Raw genomic sequence first — 25,392 nt, 5'->3', positions numbered from 1 at the left:
TCTGGCCTGTGCCTCTCACACCCAGACTCATCTGTTCAATCACGAAACCTGCCTGCGTCCTGCAGACACTGGGGTTTGTGACGTGTTCTCTAGGCAGCCCTATTTTGAGCTTGTTTCATCCCTAGGGCCAAGCTGACTGAACTTGGGGAAGACTCTTAAAAGACGTGCGGCCAATGATTTTGGCGACCTGGGCTCTATGCCCTGGTTCCAAAAGTGATGCCAGCCAGTCAGGATCCTCCTCCTGAGAGTGGGACGGCGTCCTCAGAGGTGACAGCCGGTCAGCAGAGACACACCCTGCGGAGATCCCGTGTGGAGTGGGGAAAGCGGCCCGTTGAAGCCGTGTCTGTGCCAATGCCACGAGGAAGGAGAAACCACGAGTACAAAAAGCAAGTGGGCTGGTGGAGTGAACCAAAGCAGCTCAGAAAACGTGACTATGAAACCACCGGGGCAGAGCCAGGGTTCTTATTCAAAGTGAGCATTCGCTCCTAAACTTCGCTCACTTATAGCATTTTTCTTATACCACTTAATACGAGATGATATGATATCTGTAATATGATAAGAAAGCCTTATTATTGCTTCGTGAAAGAACATTAATTTCTACCAGTAAAATGCGGGGATAAGTTGGTTAAACTACATCTTAACGTTTACAACACTGCCGTGTTGCTCTCCGCATTCAAGTCAAGTGCCCAAATGTTTAGTTAAATATTTACTTGCTAGATGTATTTTCCTCATCATTAAATTGTAGACCAACACCATGGATGGGTTGAAAGCACTGTGATTTAAATGATGATCTCTTGTCTCTGTAACTACCCTGTGACAGTCTTTTTAAATGCTATTAAAAACCAGCCCACAGAGCCAAATGACTACACTTTGTTAGATACAATCACTTCAGGCAGCCTTTTAAGCTATTGAGACTTGTCTTTCTCGCTATAAATTTAGTAATGCACTGTGAACAGCAAAAACACACACACACACAAAACAAAACAAAAAGGAAAACCGTGTATTTATTTGTTCAGCAAACATTTACCAAATGCCTTCTGCGTGCTTGGCAGCGTGCGATGAACACGGTGGGAACCCAGCAACCCCCTGGAAAAATTCTCAGTTTGGAAGACAAGGGAAACCTAGGTGTCCCTGAGTGCCAGAAAGGGGACAGAGTGGTAAGTTCAGAGCCCGGGGACAGCCCAGGGCGATGGGAACACAGCAGAGAATCACTTGTCCTGCCTGCAGCAGGGAGAAACGCATCAGAGAGGAGACACTTGACCTGGATCTGTAAGGATAAGCAGAGACTCACTGTGGAAAAGAGATATGACTAGAACAGAGGGCAGGGTGGTCCAGGCAGAGGGAAGAGTACGTGCAAAAATCTCAAGGTCATGGCACATTCAGGGCTGGGGCACGATGACCGGAGGCTATGGTTAGGTCACAGACCGGGCAATAAACGACAGTAGCAGAGATAATCACACACCAGGCACTACTCTCTGTGCTTCATGTGAATCAACCCATTCAATCCACTCAACAGGAAGTCAACACCAATAAATCAGTGCATGTTATTTTTGCCCCCAGCGACAGATGAAGAAACTGAGGCAGACCTCAAGGAGCCTGCCTAAGGTCACTCAGCTGTCGGGTGGGGGTCGGGGCTCAACCAGGTGGTCTGGCTGCCGGGGGGCTCCTACGTGGTCCACTGCACTGCTTCTCTCCTAGGCCATGTGAAGGAGCTTGAACCAAATTCTTTTTAAAGCCGAGAGTGAATATCAGTAAAAAGTTCTAGAGGCAGGTGAAGGGCCGGGAGAGTAATTAGGAAGTTAAAGTAACTGAAGGCCCCCAGTTTCACCATGTTAATTGAATAACGTCCACTCAGTAAGAATAAAACCAAAGTACAAATCCAGTCCTAAGACCTGGGCCAGATGTTGGTACGTGGGGGGGGTTTACTGGATAAGCACCATTCTTATGGGGAGTCCCATGCCTCGGTAGGGAAACAAAGGTGGCTGTGGACGACAATCTGAGTGGCACTACAGATGTGGCCTTGGCACCATTCATGGTGGGTCAATGCCCTTTGGGAGGGGCCGTGATCTGTGGGACAATGAAAAGTCACAGAGGTGGGGGTTTCAATAACCCTCCTGGTTCCTTGACTTGCAGAGGGAGGAGGGGAATGTGGCTCTGTAATCCTAAAACAGCCGGTCTCGTTCAGGCGCTTCAACGCGATCACACTGAAGCCTAAAGCACATCTAGGTTTGACATCTGGGTGACTCCGCAGAAAAATTAGGCTTCTAATATAAGACGTTTCTGTTGGATTCTGGAAATTCATTTTAACCATTAGAAACAGAGAATGGATGTGTGTGTTGTTTCTAACTTGTCAAAACAGCAGTCTGTTTTCCAACGGCCTCAAATGAAATTTATTAGTGTGGTTAGTTTTCTAATCTTCTCATTTTAGTTCAGCTCCATCAGCACACATGGCAATGCTTCCTTGGCAAACTTTACCAGAAGGCTGCTAATGCGAGAAAAGATTTACAGGGTACAATATTAATACAGCATTTGGTCTTCAAATTTCATGGGGCTGAGGTATAAATCACACTATCCCCTTGATTCCAGTCCTTGGTGCAACTCAATGAGAACTGAGCTGGAGGTGTGGGGACGAAGCCCACATCAGGAACCCCCAACTTCGCTTCATACAGCACCCTCAAAAGTAGCAGCGTACAGGGTCAGAGGGCTACTATGCTATCACTTAAAACCTTTTTAGAAAAAGGTTTAGAGTCTCAGAGTTGGGAGATACTATGAAAAAAAAAAAACTTATTAACAAAGCTGGCCTAATTAAAACCATTTCTTTTTAATCACTTTTACCAAAATGAATGGCTTGGACCGAGGGCTCTGCGGGAAGCCGGATCTGGGCTGCAAGCCTCGGCCTGCACCTCCTTCGTGCTGAGTGACCTTGGGGATGTTGTTCTTGGAACTAAAGGGTACTCAATGGTAAACCAAGGATACTATTTACAACTCCCTAGTTTATTATGATAAGCATATGAGTAAATGTATATAAAGAGCCAGACACTGTTCACAACCTAAATCAGGTATTTAAAAATGGGATGCTTCTCTCTGCCTATCTGATCAAGGTATATCCCTGACTCTCTTCTTGCTTACCAGAGGCGATGTACCCTGAATAACGGTCACAGTCCAGAATCAGGTAAGGAGGACAGAGGGCCCTTGACTTCAGACTTTCGACTGGACGGTGCTGTGAAAGTGATACACGTTCAGCAGAAACCGCTGGGCCCGGCTGCGATGTTTGGGAGGTTAGGTGCATTAAATGCATTTTTGACTTACGATATTTTCAGTTTACGATGTGTTTATCAGGATGTAACCCCACCGTAAGTGGAGAGGCCTCTGTATGATGCTGTTGCCATGGCATCAGGCCCATCCTAAGAGGAGCTGTCCCTGGGCAGCGAGGGCACATCTGGTCTCATAGCATCTAGTGGCCCTGCTTACTTTGGGCAAAGATAAGGAAGCAGCACACATATGGCACACCTTCAACTACGTTCTTAAGCTACAAAAAAAAAAGTTTTCGTTAAGAATCTAAGCATTTCTCCACCTCTGAGGCTAAACAACGATTTTATAACGTAATTTCTACTGAATGGCAGAAGAGCAGGGAGTCTGTAGCCAGGCTGCTGGGGTTGGCTTCTGACGCTGTTCTTTATTAGCTGTGCAACTGTGGGCAAGTTACCCAGTCTCTCTGTGCCTTAGTTCCCCCATCTGTACAAGGGGATAAACGCAGAACCGTCTTCATGGGGTAGAGATAAAATGAAGCCCCCAGAACAGTGCCAAGTACATAGCAAGTATCACAGAGTGGGGGTTTTTAATTGTTGTTTATTTTTATGCTCATCAACATCACCATCATCATCACTCTCCTCTTCCTTCATGGAAACTAGAATCTCGAGAGGCGAAGCAGCTTGTCCCACATCACTGACTATCTGGTGACTAGGCAGTGGCACTCACAGTGAATCCAGGTCCACCACTGCGCTCACGCCAGGGTTCTATCCCCCTAACGCTCAGCTCTTCCCTGTTCACTCTCGTGGACTTACTGCTCCAACTCCCTTCTCTGCTCCACGAAGGCATTTCTTCCAGCCCAGACGGCTCTCCGGGCCTGACTCCCAGGGGGCCGGCACCCTGCACAGCTAGGTCCTTTCACATAAGGATGGTGGCTCTGTGTGGGCCTCCCCATCATGCCTCCTTCACTCTCTCCAGGTTCTCAACATAAGGCTCTTTAAGACACTGAAGACACTGAATGGCAGAGCCAAGCTGACCTGCTGACCTGCTGCCCAGGTGAGAGTCAGGGAACCCACTGGGCACGAGGCTCAGGGAAAGCAGCCGGTCAGGGCCAGGCTGATGGCTGGCGCACGGACCGCTGGAACCAGTGTAGTAAGTGTCCCAAAAGGGCACGCTGAACAAGACAAGCAGAGCACAGGTATGGAGCGGCTAGGGCAAGGAAGGAACCCCCTAACTAAGGCCGCGTTGTGGCCAGCCCAGCCCCGAGAAAGGTAGCTCAAAGCAGCAAAAATGGGGAAGAAGGCATTCCGGGCAGAGACAAGTAGACTTTGGCAGGGGAAAATTAAAGTGTGAGATACCCTGATTCCTGTAGCTAAAGCCACATCCAGCACTTTTTTGTGTTATCCAGTTTCACCCCGGAGGCAACCCCTCCGATGTTACATTCTTACCCTCCTGACCTCACCACTGCGGCCACTCCACTTGCCCCGTCCTCCCAGAAGGCCCGCCTGGCTGTCAACAATAGATTAACCTTCCTTCGGGAGCTCTCAGCACCCTGTGCGCCCTGCCTCACGGCCTTTATTCCTGCCCCGATTTCCATGGCCTTCTCTCTTCACTTGCTCACGCATTCCTTCCTCCCTCCGCCTCCTCCCATGTGTCTGTCGGCTTCTGACTCATATTGCCCCGAGGCATGAGGCACTGCCACCCTCCCAAGGACACTACCCCCTTTCACAGAGCTCGCTGCAATCCAGGGTCCCACCCCAAGGTGACTACACTGGGGCTGGGGAAAGGAGGGAGGGGAGGCGCACTGCAGATACTAGGATTTAAATGCTCCTTTATCTGGGTTAAATGTTTTACTCAACACGGCAGGAACCACCTGTTATCTTACCTCTGGCTCAGGATGCCTTTGGGAGTGTCAGAGCATGATTATGGTCTAGGAAAAACTGAGTTCTCTTCACTCCTCTTCTGTTTGGGGGCCTTCTAGAAGCAAAGATCATTGAAAAGGATCGGACCCTCTCCTTCAGTTTTTCACTCTGGTCTATGCTACTTTCAAAGTCCTGGTTACGTTTTCTTCTACCTAAGCTATTTCCTTGGTGCTGAGGTTTAATCTATTTCCCTTATTTTGGTCTCAGCAACTGACAGTAGCTAGTTAGAATGACCTCATAAATGGTCATTCTTGAGGCCTGGAACTAATTCAGTCATTAATCTCCAGGCTACGTCTAGTTTCATCTTTTTGTCACCTTTCCCAGTTTTCTAAGCTCATCTAGGCTTCTCAAACCTCAGACAGTGCTCTGTCCCGCCCTAGTTTGAGTTAGCGTTACTTTATTCTCCTACTTAATGCCCTGTGCTCACTTCAGCTGGCTCACTGTAGGTAGATTTCTGGAGATATGATGACCCAGCTCAGGGACTGCCTAAGTCTTTTGTTCATTTCTGCTTGGTCTCCTATGACCAAATATCTGCCTTTTGATCTTGTCACAGTTTGATACCCTCAAAATGTGCAGAAACTGACCAAGAAGACGAAACGCAAGCCAATCATTCTGCACTCATTAGAAGCTTTGGTGGGCATGCGTGGGCATCCACGAGCCAGTACAGTTCACAAATTCACGATGATTGGTTCCAAGATGTATGGGTTCCTAAGTTATGCAAAACAGAGTTGTAGGAGTTCCTATCTTTTTCTGTTGGTGCTGGAGTTTTTAAAATTATTTCTATCCACAAGAATTATGCAAGAAGAGATCTCACTGTGGATCATACAATTTGGATATTCCCTTCAATAGAACCATTAACCACAAGAAGAGACTTGGCAGAAAATAGCTGTCTGACAAAACTTCCTTCTAAAACGCACACATATCAATAACTTCCCGAGATATCACCACAATATCCTCTAGATGTCACCTTGAGAACATTCCAGGATGGAAGATGACTGCATTTGCACCACACACACAACCTGAAATAGACATATTGGAAACCTTGCACGCCTGGATCAATGGGCTTATTAATAATAATAATAATAATATATATGTATATATATATATATATATATATTGCCAATTATCTCAAAGATAATGTAGTGATCCAAATTAAGTTTAACTCATAAAATGATCTAATTTTTCCTTCTGACAGATTTTCTTTATGGTTTCTCCCTCCAACAGAAACAAAAATCAAAACCTTCCTTTCAAAAGTATTTCTCATGGATCCTGGTTTCTCTTGAATCCATCTTTCTCCCTAAGATCCGCCCCAAAACATTTTCCAATTTCTCAGGCTACTCATCCCGTTACCTAAAGCACTGAAGGGAGGAGAGCGTAGCAAAGCTTCAAGGCAGAAATTAGCTATTCCTGGAACGTGAAGAGCATTTCATTATGGATGATTACCCAATCAATTGTTTTTCTTTAATATGCCAAGTCTAGAGCAGGCCAATAACTGACTCACTTGATCATGCGATTCATTCAAACCAAATGAGCTGTCAGGTAATTCATTAAGGATTTTAAACACCTGAGTGTGTTTAATCACTTGGAAGACTGGGGCGGAAACAGAGAAAGACTTTCACAAGTGACTTCAGAGAGCTCTGGATTATCTCAGGTGTTGTTTCCCTTCATACAGAGAGACTTAGCCTGGGGGCCTGGTTTTCAAAAATTATAGAAAAAACTAGGAAAAACAATCCCTTTGAGTAGTCTGTGTTGTAGAGAAGGTTTGCAGAGTCAGTCTCATAGGACTTCTAAGGGGATCTTTTTCTAATAACCAAAACTTAGCCCCACCCAAATAAGAGACTTCCAGAGACCAAGAAGTACAGAGATATGAAGAATAAGACCTAACCAACCACAATACTAAAATCGCATGGGGCACTGAGGCACAGGACTCGGTGTCCACTGAGGACAACTGCTAACAGTCGCATGCTGTGTTATCTGTCTCCTTTGGACGAAGGGGCAGTGATTCAAACGTGCTTCCTAATTATGACGGGGGAGCTCTCAGGACTGTGTGCAGACAGATGCTGGCCACCACCAGAGAAGGAAAGAGAACAACTTGTGGAGTGCTGAAAAAGTTCTTTAAAAATAACCCACACTCTCGTAGTTTCACGAGGACTTACTCCTAAATACAAACACAGCTTCCCTTTATAAATCTGTATTCTTTTTAGAAGAAAAAAGAGGGAGGGAGATCCTTATTAACCTTATAATAAGAATACACGCAGCAGACCCTTCTTCCAGAGCCAACTGCCAACTTTTCCCCCAAATATAAATAAAGAAAATGTTAAAATAGGGAAGGGACCTTACTTATGCAACATTCCCAAATTATACTATTCAGAAAATATTAGCAATTATATATGTCTTGATGCAGAAAATTACAGGTTAAGCAAAATTCCAGAACAGGAAAAAATATGCTCAATATTTCGAAACATGTTTATTAATTAGAGATGTACTCTGACACCTTCTCAAATACTGCTAGGTGAAGCGTTAACAGCAGCAATTTTAGATTCTCAAAACTGAAACTTAACAGTTTTCCCCGGGAATAATAGCATTTTAAAACAATAAAATTACACTTAATGAGAGATTTATAGTCAAAGAATCACATGTAGGGTGTTTTATAGCCTGACTTTATACACAAAGGTTAGAATACTGATTCTCAGAAATACTTCAGGTCTTTTTTGTTTTTATTATTCTTTTTTGCTAGCAATGATGGTTTCCCATTTTCATCAAATCTTACTCTTGCCCAAATGATAAGCATTTCCACATATGCAGTTATATACAATTACTAATTAAGGATCATGTGCAAGGCACTAAAGGGAATTGGTCCCCAACCAATCAATAGCAATAAGTAATTTATGAAGCAAGATTGTAAATCATTGTTTTAAACCTGAACTGTCAATCATCTCTTCGCTTTCAAGATCCCAGTAATAGAACAGAGCTAAACAAAGTTTTATAGTAAATCTTTTGTTTTAAAATCATCTATTAGAAAAAAAAAGTAAGAAATCAGGGAGAAATGAACATAGGTAACTTCCAGAACTAATCTCCTTATATTCACACTCTGCTTATCATCTTCTGACAGAGAACCCCTCAGGGTCCTGGCACCCCAAACCGGTTAGATAAATGGCTATTTCTAAACCACGGACAGGGTTTCAGAATGAGCCTCCATCTCTATCGAATAGACTGCTCGCTCCCCCTCCCCTGTCTCTCACACGTAATAGCTCCAACAGCAAGGCATTTGTGGGATGGCCCCCACGTGGCTCAGCACTCAGGTATGCTTCAGGCTGCTCGGTCCACGGGGTCAAGAGGACAGGTCAAAGAAAGAAATGCAGATGCAACCAAGAATCAAGACCTGCCAGGCGTAGTCAAGGAGCTGGAAACAGATTTAAAAACAAACCAGGTCAACACAAGGGCATGAAGGACACCCAGGAGGACGCCAGTGTTTCTCAGCACCCTAAAGACACCCTTGACACTCCCCCAAGACCGAGGAAAGCTCACAGAAGGAGTTTGTGAAGCAACGCCAAGGCTCCAACGTCTGCCCAACCGGAGGTGCAAGGCCCCCTACGGAAACTAACCCAGGTGACCAGGGAAGCTGGCCGCCTTTGCCTGAATCGCTGTGAAGCAGGAGCTCTGACATTAACCTTGCACTACTCGGGAGACATTTCATTTGCCAGGTTTGTGGTCACCAGGAGGGAAAAGTATTTCAAATGGAAGGCAGTGACCCTGCAAGGGTCATCATCAATCACCTGGGGTCAAAGACCTTCCCGACTGTCAGAAGAGGCAGGGGTGAAGGGAAGAGGGCAAAGGAAAGATCAAAGGGCCTTTGAAGGGGGTTATCCACTACACAACAGAACCTGTAAAATGGAACTCCTCTGGAGTTTGAAGCCTCCTAGTTGCTAAGGTGAGAGATTTCATGAGAGGTCTTTTCATTTTCCTTTTCTTTTTTTTTTTTTCTTTTTTTAATAGTTGGGTGCTTAAGAGGAAGACGGGAGTCAGCAGATGGCAGAAGAGGCACAGAGGCACAGGCTTACCTGGCTGCCAGTTTCAAGGCCTGTCTCTGCAGGGCACTAAATACTATTTCCTTCTTCTAGAGCACGCGGGGGTTAGGGAGAGGAGGGAAGACCCCGCCGGCTTTGCAGTTACCAAATGGCAGAGCGGCTCAGCCTGAACTGCCTTGCGAAACCGTACTCTAGCTGACACAAATACTCTTGCTACTTTTCTCTGTAGATGGCCATCACAAAGGGAGAGAGGTTGGAAAGCAGGCAAGGCCAATGGAAAAGCCGTCAGGGACTGTGGGATTCTTTCTGTGAGTGGTGGCATACTTTTTACTGCTGTTCTCACTGCTTAATGAACCTGAGATGATTAAAGGAGCAGCTGGGTCCAGAAGGACTACCTGGCTAGCGTGTGAATCAACTCCACTGGGTACAGAGGTAGAGGCAGGGAAGGAGCAACTTGAACTCAGAGAGAGGCAGGAAAAGAGAGCTCCGCTGAGCCTTGGTTCCCGCCTGATGGACTTCCTGTGCATATTCAAGGAGACTCATTAATCCCAGTAGGCTCTGTCCTGTCTCCAGGATGCCTTTCCCTATGATCTGGTGGTGAGTGGAGTTATTTCAAGGACACAAACTACGAGCCTTTTAAAAACTCACTGAAGATGTTTATAAACATAATTATTTTAAGAAATAAAACATATTGCAAGCAATATAACTAGCTTTCAGATTATGGGCTGTTTGCATTAGCCATGCCCCAGATGCCTCTGGCCCACTCCCATTAGCATGGATAATTGAGAATGTGCTGCATTTCCATTTCAACACAGCCTCTCTAACACATTTCAGGCACTCAGATGGAAAACCAAACCTCTGGCTATTACTTCAGCTTGCATGAATTTAGCACACGGCACTAACCTCTATACAGTCCAAAGAAGCCTTCGTAGCGTAGCACTTTCTTAAAACAGTCAAAGCTGTTTTTATACATAAGTTCTCCCACAAAAGAGCCAGTTGATCGCTGGTTCTGCATTCGAGTTTTGACAAGATCGATGGGATACACGGCAGTGGCTCCCACAGCTAAAATCAAATAATACCAACATTTCAGAAGGAATGAAGGTCTGTCCGAGGAAAAGGGGAGGCAAAGTCAAAGGGAAGACTGACCAAAGAAAAAAGGTAATTTTGCAGGAACAGATTTTAAAACTGTACTAACGATTACCCTGAACAATTATGGATTTTCATTCGAGTGAATGAAAGGCTAAGAAGCGTCAGTTTTCAAGAAGCACATCCCTGCCATCTAACTGCACTGTTAAATATCTGTCTCTAGAAAGCCTATCTGCAGGTAAATAAGAGAAAAAAAGCCACTTCTAAGTCTCTAATCAGGTGCAGATAGGGGGACGATTCCCTTTGCTCTTGTCCCATTTCACAGGTCCAGACTGACAAGTTGCTTAGGGACAGACTAGAGGGTGTTTGTTTTTAATATTTCAAGATGGGAAGCCAGAGGAAAAAATAAGAGGAATAATAAACATGAAAAATGTGAACTCATTATGGCTTACCTCCAGCAATAGAACCCAGACCAAACCTGTAGGCTGATTCTGCGACTTGTTGGAGAACTGGGCGAGATGAATCGACCGGGGCTTTCTGCTTCGCATGCATGGGAAATGGAGAGTGGAAAAGAAGGAGACAGAAGAAAAGACAAAGTATAAATGAGCACATATTACTTTTTTAAGTTACCCACTAGTTTCTAAATTCATGATACAACTGAAATGTCAAAGAGGAAATGGGTTAGGTTCAGTAAGTGGTGTTTTTCTCTTTTTTAAACTTTTAAATCCTCACCTGAGGATATGTTTTTTTATTAATTTTTAGAGAGAAGAAGGGAGAGAGACATTGATCAGTTGCCTCCTTACATGTATACAGAGTTGTCAAAGGAGGGTGGCATACAGTTAGTGCTTACTAAATACCTGTTGAATGAATAAAAACATTTGATAAAATCTGGTTTTTCAAAAGCCACAATAATTAAAATTGGTGAGCCACAAAAATAATTACCAACCCCAGCCATCAACCCAATGAATTTTAGTCACTATCAAAGTAACACAATTCTAATACAATGGGGTAATTTGCATTATCCTTCAAAGTCATTTCACTGAAAATAACTTTACATAGAAATATGCATCTTTATGAACACAAAACATTTATTCTGCAAATTGTATGGGGTATTTCCAACTCTATCCCTGTACAGACGGACATCAATAGTAACTTCATTTTGACAGATGCAGCTATAAGAAAGGTATTTGTTTTAGTCACATGGATACAAATATGCCATGAGAATGAACAAACAGAACAACAAAAACAGACTCAGAAACAAAAAAACAAACAGAAGGGAGAGGGTGGAGAGACACAGGTAAAAAGGTGCAGGTGAATATTGTCAATAATGATCGGTAACTCTGCACGGTGACAGGTTACCAGCCTGAGGGTGGTGAGCACATTGTAAGATATACACATGTCAAATCACCATGTTGTACACCTGAAACTAACACAATACTGTATGCCAACTGTACTTTAATTAAAAAAAAAAAAGACCAAAAATGTGCAGTACTTAGCAAAGTTCTGGTATCAAAATAACAAGTGGACATATTCTGAAAATAATAGGGTGGGAAGAATCTACCACTATCACTAACTCTTCACTTAAAAGATTAAATAAATGAAACCCCAGACTTATATCTAACTTTTCTGACGCTAGAAGTGCAGCATGGTCATGAATGAGACAAGCAAGATTCCTCCTCCTGCATGCCTGTGTCGAGGATGAATGTTGGCACGGAGCCTACCACCAGGTGGACGACCTCTATCAATGTGGTCAGGCCCAGTGGGGCTCAGAGTAAAGAATATTCCAGGCAAGGCCCTGGTGAATTGCTCCGAACCTCTCAGCAGCAGCCAGCCACCTCCCACTGTAAAAAGCTCATCAACCCCCTCAAACCGCTCATGGCCGGTATCAATAAGCACCCATTGAAAACTCTCAAAAGCTGCAGAGGAAAGCGGGTGGGAAAGCGCTGTCAAATGGAGAACAGGACGGAATCTAAAAATGATATAAAAAATAAAAGTCCTGCCCGGCCGGCATGGCTCAGTGGTTGAGTGTCGACCTATGAACCAGGAGGTCATGATTCAATTCCTGGTCAGGGCACATGCCCGGGTTGTGGGCTCAATCCCCAGTAGGGAGAGTGTAAGAGGCAGCCGGTCAATGACTCGCTCTCATCATTGATGTTTCCATCTCTCCCTCTGCCTTCCTCTCTGAAATCAATAGAAATATATTTAAACAAACAAACAAATAAATAAAAGTCCTACTTCTTAATCCCCAAATTTCTACAACAACTAGTAGCAGAGACACTGGTCAGCAGTGTTTAAAAATCAGAGGGGGAAGAGGGCAAGGTTGCTTCCATTTCTGCACAGATTATCCAGTTCTCTGTCCTGCACTCGGGGAAATCGGCTTCCTCTTTTAACAGCAGCCAGCTGGTTTCCCAGAGGTGCCCCGTGAGGATTTACTGAGCACACACCCACCACTCTGAGTTACACGACGCACACAAGACTCGCCACTGCACTGGGGTGGGAAGGAGCTGAAAGGAGGGGGTCCTGGCTCGAGGCCTGCCAGTCCTAAAAATGTAGCCCGCATCAACCCATTGTGGTCAAACTGGCGTCTCTGCACAGACCCAGAGCTCCCAGCCAAAAACTGTTAAGTCTCACAGGATTCAGAGATGGCTTTGCCTTAAAGGATCTCTTTTTCTAAAACGCCGCTCGTCTGTGAGTGGATTTATTTTACAAACATCATGGAAGGGCAACCACCCCGTGAAGGCTTTGATTCTCTAATCCCGATCTACCGAGAGGCGAGCAGGAGTTACATGAGGAGGTCCCCAGGTCTTCAGTTTCTGACTCCCACCCCTGCAAGAGATTGGTTTCTGTTAACCATAAAATAAAATGTAGCATTCCTCAAATTGTTTCCACATAACTTATGAATCCTTTCATAGAAAAAAAGAGGTCTAAAAGCCTTCAAACTATGACTCCAGACTAAACAAAATTATCTCCTTCTGATACTCGGAAAAACGGAAGGCATGGCCGTCGGCAACGCGCTGACGAAGAACCTCTCTGCAGAGCAAAGGGGACTCTCTCTAAGCAACAGGCCGCTGTGCTGGGACGGCGACCCCAGAACAGGACTCCTGCCCCACGTCTCACAACCGAGACTTAGGGAAGAGGAAAGGATCTTCCGCCTGTTTTTGGAGGGTCAGGTTTCCCATGCAGTTAGGAAATCACCTCACCTTTGGGGGGCAAAAGCAAGCAAAAATGCCCACTAGCTGCTAATCAGAACATCCCCAAGTCATTTTTCTTTTCAGCCTCTAGAAAGTGTCTGGATTTTGGGGCGCAACATGGAAAACTGGTAGGTCAGACACCAGCGTCAGAAAGGCAACTGCACAGGAAAAGGGGAGTTGGGGTCCTCCACCAAAGAAATACCAGGAAGCACGTTTGCTTTTTTTTTTTTTTTTTTTTTGCCCACCTGCCTCTGGGCCTCGGCCAAGTTGAAGGGCAGAGTTCCCTCTTCCAGGGGAGCGATTCGCTCAATGTCTGCTAAGGTCATACGTCTGGAAGGAGGGAAATAAACAAGAACAAGCAACAACAAAACACAAGTTGATTTCAATGATGGACATTACAGAACTTTAAAACGTTCCCTTTTTCGTTTCCCATATTTCAGAGTCATCTTTAATTTGGCTTATTTTTCTCCCAGTATGCTGCCCTCCTCCTACCCCCGCCTCCTAACCTCGTTTTATTAAGCTAATTAAAAAAAAAAAAAAGGGGCCGACTTACCCCCGTGGCTCATATAAATCTGCTAACTGAAACAAGATGTCAACTTCCATGGGTGTAACCTGACCAAATTTCTGAGCTGCCAGAACAAACTCCTCTGTATGGAAAAAGAGTTAAAAAGGGAAAGATTCAAAGAGTAGCCACTACACGCAGCACTCCCTCAAGGCACTGGACTGAGGGAACATCACAAAACTTCATTATCGTCAGTGGCAGAATTCAAGTCAATCCAAATAGGGTAAGCACTTCGACAGTGCTCCCATTTGTTTGGGAAGAGGGTGCCCAGGAGTGTCTCTAACACTGACTTTAAAGTCTGGTGTCATCGGACGACTCTGAATAAACGACAAGGATGTTTTCCAAACTGCAGGTCAGGGAAAACTAGGAAGCAACTATGAAACGTCATATGCATAGGTCCCAAGAGGTTATATCAATGAGCCTGTGGAATTCCTAAGCAAATTCTGTTTAAAAAAAAAAAAAAATCCCATGAAAATGCTGGTATCTTGTTGTTGTAAGACTGTAGATCAATGTGCACTGCTACCAGTGTAAGTTTATTGCAAGATGTGAAAACATTTAAGAAACTTTACACGGTTCCCTCACTCAAAGACCGTCTTTGGCTTATTTAAAACTTGCTGAAGCCCGGCCAGTGTGGCCCAGTGGGTGAGAGTAGACCTATGAATCAGGAGGTCACTATAGGATTCCTGGTCAGGGCACACGCCTGGGTTGTGGGCTTGATCCCCAGTAGGGGGCGTGCAGGAGGCAGCCCATCAAGGATTCTCTCTCATATCTTTCTATCTCTCCCTATTTCCTTCCTTTCGGAAATCAATAAAAATATGTTTAAAAAAACACACACACACACAACTTGCCAAAGATTGTTTTGTTTGCTTCTGTCTAATCAAAGGATGGAGAACACACATATACCATAGGGCTAATATGAAATAAGATAAAAGATAATGAGATTTAAAAAACTACAAAACTTCTTGTTGCCTTCTTCACTCTAATAATAATGATACACCAAGATACTTGCAGGCAAGAGTTCAGATTTATTCTCACTCACCCTTAGTCACCTCCACGTCTTTCCTGTTGCCGGCCAGAGTGCTGTAGATCTTTCTAATGAGTTCCATGTTGTTAAGGAGTGAATTAAATCCATTAAAATAGGAGAAACTGACCTGATGGGACGTGGTACCTCCAGCAGCCTCAAATAAGTTGAAAATAACAGAGAGGAGAATAAAGAAAAATAAAGTATTTATAGAACGAAGAAGATTCAAAAGTACAAACAGCAAACACCAGTTTTGGAAGTGATCAGGAATACATGCATAAGAAGAAAGAGCCATAAGTATTTTTCTTTTACATTAAAAAAAAAAGCTATAAATGATTTTTAGAAGTAACTGCAACTAATCATGACCAGAACTTGTACTCTCCACACACAGTCCTAGAAAACTAAATAAATACATGTGTAGGGCTATAACAACAGGACCAGTAGTAATTTACAGAGTTCGAATTTCCATTGGAAATGTTTTATAAGTTTGTTTATTTCACCTAATGAGCAATTCTTAAAGGCTTAGACATGCAAAACCATCTTACACACATGTGTGTGCTTATACATGCAAAACTATATTATGCCAATACAAACATGATATGAAAAGTGGTCAATCTGACATTAATATCATGATTTGTCATGTTACTTTTAACTAGCAATAAATAATCATTTATGTACAGACTTTACAGTGGTGGGATTTCTAGCAAACAGGCGTATTATGGTAAAATTATGAGATGTCATATGCTTTGATAGAGGGTTAAGACTGGTCAGAATTCTGATAGTCAAAATTTGTAAGAACCCATATTTCTTCACCGGGGACAAGGGAAACAGAGAGCATGTCCCATTATGAATGGAACTTGTTTGGGGGTTTCACATTCTAGCCTTCCCTAACAAGGCAAAATATTTTTATTAGGAAAGCACTTCTTTATAATGTAACAACCACATAAATCTCCACTGAATAATCATTTTGAATAGCTGACATGGGAGTTTAGGATGGAGTAGGGGAGGGGTGGGGGGCAAGAAAAGGAGCTAGATTAACACAGCGCCAGAGCGGAAAGGGCCTTGTCAGAATGCCACATTTCCAAAAAGAGGCACCAGGAAAAGAAGAGGAAAAATGAAAAGCTAGCCTAAGCTCCCGCCTGTGGGAAACATTGTGAGAAACGCACAGGATGGTGAAAACACCCAAAATACCTTCTCCCTGGGATGAACAGAGCGGTAGTTAGCATTGCCTAAGGGTTCCCAAATCTGCGTGACCATCAGAATTATCTGGGAAGCTTCAGAATTAGGTTCTAGGGTCTCACCACCTGTAGATGGTGAACTAGATCTGGGAAGAACCTTAGAATTGGTATTTTTTTATAATTATCCGTGGTGATTCTTATGCTCCATGACCAAGGCTTGGAAGCTGCCACCACAGAATGTCCCAGGACACCGCAGGGGCCAGGTGTTAGAAGAGTGGCTGGATCTTCACTAGGAGGAAACTCTGTGACACGGGCCAGCAGGGCTCTGCCCATCAGGAGCCACTGCTGAATGACCGACCAAGTAAATATAAGATTCCGAGTTTGTGTTCTGCTGACCTCTCAAATATATCTATGCATACAGCTAAAAAAAAATGTTTTTGCCTTGGAGAATAGATAAAAGCAAAGATGAGTATTTGACACACCTCAAAATATAAAACAAAATTAATATGCAATCATAAATTTGTTTTGCCTTTTTTAAAAAGCCAGCTAATAGGCTTTCTTCAAGATATTTTTGTCCAAATAACAAATTAACTTACCCACTAAAACTAGCCAAACCATACTCTGTCTTTAACTTGAGTAATGTATGCGATCACAATTAAGAAAATGTTTTAAGTAGAAAAACCTCTAAATAATATGTAAGAGCTGTTCTTATAATCCCTTATTTTCTGAGCTCATGCCAGGGAGAATAAATTACTTCATTAGGGCAAGTTACACTTACAGCTACTAGACATTCTTCTACAAAAGGTGTCAAGACATGGGGGCGGATGGTGACCATGATGTCTCGGAAGTCAATGGCTGTGACTTTTCCGGTCCTGGCATTGTCCCTCTGCACAAAGGCTTGCTTTGCATGCTCCAACTGTATTTCCTACAAACGAAAAAGGTAAAATAATTTACGTTTCTCAATTACTACTTCAAGTTAGGGTGAAGAGAGAGTACATCTTGGTTTCACTAGCCCCATCAGCCTGTTAAATAGCAACCCCCTCCCCGAAGCTATTGTCTTCTTCCAAAGACAGAACGTTGCTCGGCCCAGTGAGCGTGTCCTGGAAGTGCATTCCACCTTACATCTCCCACCAAAGAAACCAAATCACCTCCATGCTCTGCTGGAGTCCGAGGACACCAAGGTAATAAAGTGGGATGAAGGTTGGTAGGCACAAAGATCCAATCAAAAACCAGCTTAGGTGACACAGAAGATCAAAGAAAAGACACCTGCAGGGACATTACCTCTCTCCAAAGAAGAGAGAAAAATTCTCAGTGGAAACCTGTCATATACACATATGATGCAACAACATACTGGAAAGGGCGGTTCCCCTCTGAAATATGTGATTCCTCTACTACGGGGTTCCTCAGCCTTGACACTAATGGTATTTGGGCAAGTTAAGCAGGTGAGCCATATCAGCCAGGGCAGCATTGCCGGTTTTGATTTAGCCTGTCCTTGCTGAAACTTTCTTCTGAAACCCTAATCTTTGTAATGCCCCTTCCATTCACTCCTTAAATGAGAGGCATATGTCAGCCATTGGTCCTCTGTCCTCAGTGAGAAAACCTGAGGACAGATGCCTCTCATTTAAGGAGCGATGGGAAAAGGCCAAGGCCTCCCTCCCAAGGCCTCAAAGAGTTCTTAGAAGGTTTGAGTCCCAGATCCAAATCTCTCGCTCCTGTCTGCTGGACCAGAATTCCTACTGCTTAGAGAATATATCCATGTGTGTATCTTATAAAAGCCATAAAATTACACATCAGTAAACCCACTATTATATGTCCCCGACCCAGCCCTCAAACCTGGTCCCTCTCCTATGTTCAGAGCTTAATTATTGGCATGTTGTTTTTCTGGTCACCCAACCTAGAAATCTGTCCATTTTAATTCTTCAAGCTTCCTTTCCCCTAGAGGAAACCAGTTACCAAAACCCTTGAAAGTTCCCTCAAATGCATCTTCTCCTTTTCACTCCTGATGCCACTGTTTCCAGCCCTCCCCGGACCATGCCTGATTTCCACCATGGGTCCACCTGCCAGCTGGCACTCTGACCTCTGCAGTCCATCCTGCACACATGCATCAACAGCTGCCTTTCAGAATCTCAGCTCTGACCTCCATCTCCTCCTCAGAAACCTTCAACAGCCTTTCGTCATGAAGACCCGTCTCCGGGGCACAGTGCTCAAGGTCCTCCAAGGAGCTACTCTCAGCCTGTCTCCAGCACCCCACGCCCAGCCCCCAGACCTTCCACACACGCAGGCCTTTGTCTACACTCTCCCCTCCACCTAGCGTTGACAGTAGCTTTTTTCTCTAGTCCCTGAAATCCTACCACCTCCTCCAGGCGCAGCTCAGATGCCACCTCTTAGGTCAATGTATCTAGGCCTCCGAACTGAGAGCAACTGCTCACCTGGCCCCCTGCTTGAACGTCAATGGTATGACTTGCCTTTTCCCACCCTACGCCCTTGCCTTTCTCCCTACCTTTCGGGGGAAAAGAGACTCTATGCCCTGTTCACCCCAGTCGTGGTGTAGGCAGAATGGTTTAGGTAGAGTAGGCACTCAGTAAACCAGAGAATAAATAGAATCATAATAAAACTATAAAACCAATTGAATAAGTAAATCATGTTCCATGAAACAAAAAGGGGTTCTCTGAACAACTGACTCCAATTTAAGAGGGGAAAAAATCAACCGTTAAATGCCCTGTGGAGAAGAATGGCCACAGTATGCACAGTAGGTCCTCGGGTTATGTTGGAGACCCGTTCCTACGGCAACGTAGCAACGATCTTGTCCGTAAGTCGGAACCCACCTCCAAAAGCACCTACCTCACTCACATGGACACATACACAGCAGTAATGAAGTGAAACAGTAAAAAAAAAATTTAAAAGATAACAATTCCTGACCTTTACTTGTGGTAAATAAATAATAAAAAACATAAAGCACATATGTACATATGTCGAAATGACGGAACTTTTTTTTTTTATAAATAAATGGGAGATGGCGATGTAACCATGAAATGACGTACATCGAGTCTGATGTAACCCAAGGACTGCCTGTATTCAACTGCCTGTAATGAACACACAATCCAGACCCACTGCTAAAGCTATCCTAAGCCAAGATGACTCTCAGCGGTAGTAGAAGGTGTGTTCAGTTGTGTGCCATTTCCCCTTGTTTATAACTCAGAGTCTTAGGGATCCTCAGGCCATGATACCAAAAACAGCAGCCCTTCCCCTGGCCACCCCACCTCCTCAGAAAGCACACTAAGACCCTCCTGTCCAGACTGTCAGGTGGGAAAGGATGGCCAGGGGTGGCCCTGTATTGAGGGTGGGGTCACTACACATTTCTGTGCCTGAGCTTCGGCGAGTAAACGTTTACTGGCAGGGATCCCCAATCGTGGAACAAGAAAGCACCTCTAACCCTAATGATGAACAACTTAAGAATGCATTTCTGACAGCTCTTAAAGACGGGACATTATAAATTCCACGAAAAACAAGAAGCCAGACCTACCTAGGCCTCGACATAATGGGCCAGAGTGAAAACATTTAGGTGTTTCCATCGACTTAAAAGAAGCTTACTACAGATGTGGGTGCCTTCCGAAGAACAGCTGTTTATGCTGTGACTGTTTCTTCTTCTGGGTGAAGAAATGAAACTATTACCTCAAACGCTACAACCACCATAATACAGCATTTAGTGAGCATATATTATGTGCCGGACACTGTTCTCAAGCACTTTATAGTAATAAACTCACTCAGTGCTCCTAGCAACCCTACAAGGTGTATGCCATTATTCACCTCATTGTAGCAGTTGAAAATATGGCCTCACTGACAGGAAGCAGCAAAGCTGGAATTCAAACCCAGGCAGTTCCTCCCCTCGGACGATGCTTCTAATACTGCACTGCACTTCATGGGGAGTCTGGTAATGCTGCTGGCAGGAATCTGATCACAAAGTTGACACTTACAAATCTTAAGAGCTATGAACAGATAAAATTCAATTTCCTTTTAAATAATTCTCAATGCTCTAGATTTTTCTGTTGCCTATTTTCATGAGAAAACAATAAAATTCTTGATACTTTTTCATTAAGGCAAAAGTATGCTCTCAGAGTGCCAGCATTGTCTGCCCAACAATAGCAGATACCATGGAGGGCAGGAACCAAATCTAAAGGCTTCTGCTGGCCTTGCTCACTGTTGACTCATTTGCTCACCATCCCGAGAGACTGAGAAGGAGAAAGACAAACGAGGAGGCCCTGGGAGCTAACACATAAGTGCTCTATATATACTTAATTTGAGAATGAATGACGTTGGCAATAAATATCCAGGCTCCATACACATGGCAGTGACTTCAAGCTCTCCACTGGCATCTTTGAAGCTATTTAAAAACAACCTAATGTGGACTTAGGGTTGCCGAGATCCTAATGGTTCCTAGAGTTGAACCCAGAGGGATAATACTGGGACAGAGCATGTTTGCTATGCATGGAATAGAACATACATAAGATAATGTTCCTTTCTAAAGCAAAGAGGACCAGAATGAATAAACTCCTCATCCATGTGGTGGAGGTGAGAACAATGGGAGAAGCAAGTTACATTCAAATATTTAAAGGTTAAAGGACTAGCTGAGACCGGTTTGGCTCAGTGGATGGAGCGTCGGTCTGCGGACTGAAAGGTCCCAGGTTCGATTCCGGTCAAGGGCATGTACATTGGTGGCGGGCACATCCCCGGTGGGGGGTGTGCAGGAGGCAGCTGGTCGATGTTTCTTTCTCATCGATGTTTCTGGCTCTCTGTCCCTCTCCCTTCCTCTCTGTAAAAAATCAACGGAATATATTGGAAAAAAAAAAAAAAAAAAAAACCAAAAAGGTTAAAGGACTATCAGATTAAAAAAAAAAAAAGAAAAGAAACATGTTATGCTGACTTTCTGTAGTTCTTAAAAATAAATCAATGGAGAGGAAATATAGGGATCAGGTTTTAGCACAAAGCACAGAAGTATTTAACCTGTCTAAATATTCAGCAATAAATTGGACTGACTACCTGGCAAAGTAGCAGGTTCTCTCCCAGTCATTGGAAGTATCTGTTCAACTAAGGAACATATGTCAAGACATTATTTTATTTACTTTAATACAGGGGGTTATGAAAGCAATATGTTATGAAGACAAAAATCTGAAGTCTGAAACAGACAAGAGCTGCAGTTTGAAACAGGAATGAATGGGCAGAGCTCAAATATCAGTCACAACACTCCCAGCTGGGAGGGCTCGGGGCCGTGTGTTTGCATCTTAGAGCCCCAGCAACACCTACTATACAGGGTTGTAAAAATGAGGCGTCATGCATGACAGGCGCTTAATAAATGGTAGCTTTGATTTTTGTAGAGGTGAATGGTTTCAAAACCTCTAAAGTCCTTTCCAACGTAAGTCATTTGAGTCCTTCAAAAGAAAAAAAATCATGAGTAAGAAACAGCCGTTCTGCTGAGTCATCTTGAACAGCCACAGGAGATGAAGACCAGACAGGGTGGGGAATGACAGTAACAGCTGGAGGTTTAAACATCTACTACAGGCCAGAGGCTATGCCAAGAACGCCAAAGGCAGTATTTCGTTTAAGCCTCACAATCATTCTTCGAAGTAATAATATTATCTTCATCTTACAGAGGCACCTGAAGCTCATGGAGGCTAAGTAACAGGTCTAAAGTCACACAGCCAGGAGGAGCCTGATTCCAAAACAGATTTTTACACTACTGACTTAAGCTGCCTTGGGTAAAATCTCTGTCGGAGGATCCTAAGTAGATCTGGATAGATAGCTGGAAAAGAGATTTAAAGAAAAAGTTGCAGTGCTCGCTTGTATGTAAAAATAGGAGCAGGATGTATCTCAAAGAATCCCCACTGTGGATGATGGGGGAGACAGAAGCCTTTACCACAAAGGAGAATACTTGAGGGGAAAGCGATGAGGTGGGTTGACCATGATGAGAAACTTGGGGTGAGATGAGTTTAAGTTATAAATAAACGTTAAGCTACAAACGAAAGAAAGCTAGAGGTACAGGTAGAAACATAAATCTGGGAGATGCAGATAACAGGGTTTTAGGGAGAAATCCAAAGGGCTAACGTTTACTGTTTTTAAATGTTGCTATGCTCCAGGGACTGTTGTGCTTTCTTCCTTCATCTCTTCGAATCCACCCAACATCCTTATAAGGTGGGCCAACCATCACCTCCATTTTGCAGATGGAATTTGCAGATGGAAATATGAGGTAAAGAGCAGCCGTGGATCACATGACGCTAAGGATGAAACTGGATTCCCACCTCCCTGCCCCCCACCCGTGCGGTCTGGCTCTGAAGCCCCAGTTAACTAACCTACGCGTTCCTTTTCAGAGGCAGGCCTACCAAAAACCAGGAGAAGAAAAGTAACAGTTGTGGAAATAGATGAGATCATGCCACAGCACATAGAAAGAGCAGGCAGACAAAAAAGGAACTGATCCCTAAATAAGTGAGTACTGACAGTGAAGTCTCGGGCCAAGAAACTGTGCAACCCCCAGGAGGTGGCACAGCTCTGCAAACAGCTCCTGTGAGTGCCAGGTAAAGGGGTGCTTGCTGAAGAGAAGGGCCCTCCTCTACCTAAGGCCGAAGGCCCCCGAGCAGGCACACAGCTATCGCCATGGCAGTTCTGCCCAAGCCCAGGCAAGGAGGTCCACTTTCCCTTTTATATCTGCCAGTGACTGTTTCCGTTCCTTCTATTCCAGTGCATACAATTAACGGAATAGGCTTTTATGGCCACTGTTTCCAAAGACTTCAACACACCCATTCAGGTTGCTGTAGGGGGAAAAAATCAAACTCTTCAAAATTGCTAGCTGTACAGAAATAAACATATAGAGGGGTTATGCCACGTTAGGTCTAACATTCACGCTTCTAATAGTTCCAGGCCTGTCATTTCCTTAATAATCTCCAATTTTCAAGTGGGTATATTTTGAATGCAAAAATTCCCTCCGCCTCTATTCAGACATGCAAGTGTGTGCTTCGGCCCGAGAACAATTTATCAGGAACAAAAACACCTAGACCAATAGACCCTCAAAACAACCGGCCTATCCGGATGATTTGTATTATAAAGCCACGAACACCAAAAAAGACCCCTGGCTAGTTTGCATTTTTGTGTTTTGTACAGCTTTGAAATTTGAAAGAAAATCTAAAACTTTTTAAAAAGCAGGGAGTTACCAGTAACAGTATGATTCAAAAGAATTCCTTTGGGAGGGGGTAGGGGGGATGTAGAAGAATTCTGGGGAAATGGCAAGTCACTATGAAAACAAGGAACAAACATGTATAAAGAAGGTGTGCTTATAAATTATGGCATCACATTGAGCCCTATTTCAAATCAATTCCATATTACATCCAGTATCAGAACTTGCACACTATTTAATATAAAAGTACCCACTTCATTTTCATTTTCCTATGCTGTTTTTAAGAAAAAAATTCTAGTTAAAGATCCGCATATTTTTAAAGAGTAACAATGGAACTCAGCAATGGAATAGGTAGAGAGACAAGTAGTTCCCATTCCTAACATCTTCCTGTGCTTTCCATATTCAGCCCATGCAGTCAGTTCACATTGAAATTTATCCCCAATTCACTGGGTGGGGCCTTTAATTCAAAGGGTCTTTAGAAGCAGGTTTTGTGGCACTGCAAGCAAGCAACACTTCGGCAGAAACCAAGAACTGAGCTTTTCCCTCTAAATTTCCTTGCTCTTCGGAGTTAACCTTAAACTTCACAGTGGGTAACGGCTGGGGAGATGCCATGTGGAAGGTTCATTTTTACCAGGATGTTACTGTAAAAGCCTGCACAACAGGCTGTTCCACAAAACAGCAAGCTGACTAACGCCATGGACACAACAGCACAACAAACGCTGATTTCTTTTCTCCCTGAGAGTAGAAAAGGCAATGTGAACGAAATGTCCTGCATCTGATTCTCCAAGTGACCAGGATCTTACCACCTCTGTGGTTACCCATCGCCAAACTAGCAATGCCTTTCATTTGGACACAACACACAATCTAATCTCCTGGCAGAGCTGAGGGCAAACAACTCTTAGTCATAAAAGCTCCTTTTACTCATTATTTCATTTTGGAACTTCAAATGGTGCTGTAGTGATGAAACAGTAGCCAACCTGCACAGTACCGATCCCATCTGGTTTGACTTAAAATCAACATAAAAAGCACTCATATGTTAAAAATGCAAATATAATCAAGATCTCCAGCTACTAAAGATCCATGGTCTCGACAGTTTAACTAATACAAATGGCAAGTTTGGGGACAACTGGGAGGCGCAAATGGCTCAGGTTACTCAATCCGAAGCAAGGACCTTGCCAGTTACCCAGGGACCTGTTTAAACTTCGTGGCTTCAGCAAGGTCTAGTACAGGGACTGCTTTTTGTTAACGCCCAAAATGTTCCATCAGTTCCAACGCTTGAGAATTTGACGTTGCAGGGATTGAAGGTTATGTTTTGTTTTGATTGATGGTGAAGAGGAACAATTTCTTTTTTAACATCTACAACCTCCTGTGTTGAAAGTTTTGTCTTAAACCAGGATGCCATGAAAACATAATAGCAAACCACAGTGATGGTGACTAGAAAATCCAGACCACAGCTGACTAGGAGCAGTGGCCGAGGGATATGTGGCAACCACCAGAACCTGAATAACCAAAATGTCCATTTTACACAGAGAAGATTTGGGCAGATTGGTAGGTCATGTCGACCCATAAGCCAAAATAATGGTCAATTTGACTTCACAAAAAAGAACCAAACTTGCCCTAGCTGGATAGAGCGTTGGCCTACGGACTGAAGGGTCCCAGGTTCGATTCCAATCAAAGGCACATGCCTGGGTTGCGGGCTTGTTCCCCCGTGAGGGGCATGCAGGAGGCTGCCAATCAATGACTCTCTCTCAACACTGATGCTTCTATCTCTCTATCCCTCTCCTTTCTTCTGTGATATATGTGTGTGTATCCCTCTCCTTTCTTCTGTGATGTGTGTGTGTATATATATATACATACACACACACACACACATACACACACATATGTATATATATATGTGTATACACACACACACACACACATACACACATATATATATATATATATATATATATATATATATATATATATGAACCAAACTTGTTCAGCTGCA

At 43.8% G+C, this 25,392-nt stretch overlaps 1 protein-coding gene across 1 annotated transcript in view; it reads right to left on the bottom strand.

The window, feature by feature from the left end:
• The window catches only part of SLC25A13 (solute carrier family 25 member 13), a 157,122-nt gene that overhangs the window by 49,000 nt on the left and 82,730 nt on the right, over window positions 1–25,392 (bottom strand). The window contains exons 6-11 of the mRNA XM_008148832.3: window positions 17,016–17,162; window positions 15,078–15,216; window positions 14,030–14,123; window positions 13,722–13,806; window positions 10,738–10,822; window positions 10,103–10,261 (exon numbers count right to left, since the gene is read on the bottom strand). Coding sequence (XP_008147054.1) covers window positions 10,103–10,261; window positions 10,738–10,822; window positions 13,722–13,806; window positions 14,030–14,123; window positions 15,078–15,216; window positions 17,016–17,162 — 709 coding nt within the window. The remainder of the gene's footprint in view (window positions 1–10,102; window positions 10,262–10,737; window positions 10,823–13,721; window positions 13,807–14,029; window positions 14,124–15,077; window positions 15,217–17,015; window positions 17,163–25,392) is intronic.

The sequence above is a fragment of the Eptesicus fuscus genome, chromosome 14 (genome assembly GCF_027574615.1).
Source record: "Eptesicus fuscus isolate TK198812 chromosome 14, DD_ASM_mEF_20220401, whole genome shotgun sequence".
Taxonomy (NCBI): domain Eukaryota; kingdom Metazoa; phylum Chordata; class Mammalia; order Chiroptera; family Vespertilionidae; genus Eptesicus; species Eptesicus fuscus.
Note: the sequence above shows the minus strand (reverse complement) of the source record. Positions and strands in the feature narration are given on the sequence as shown.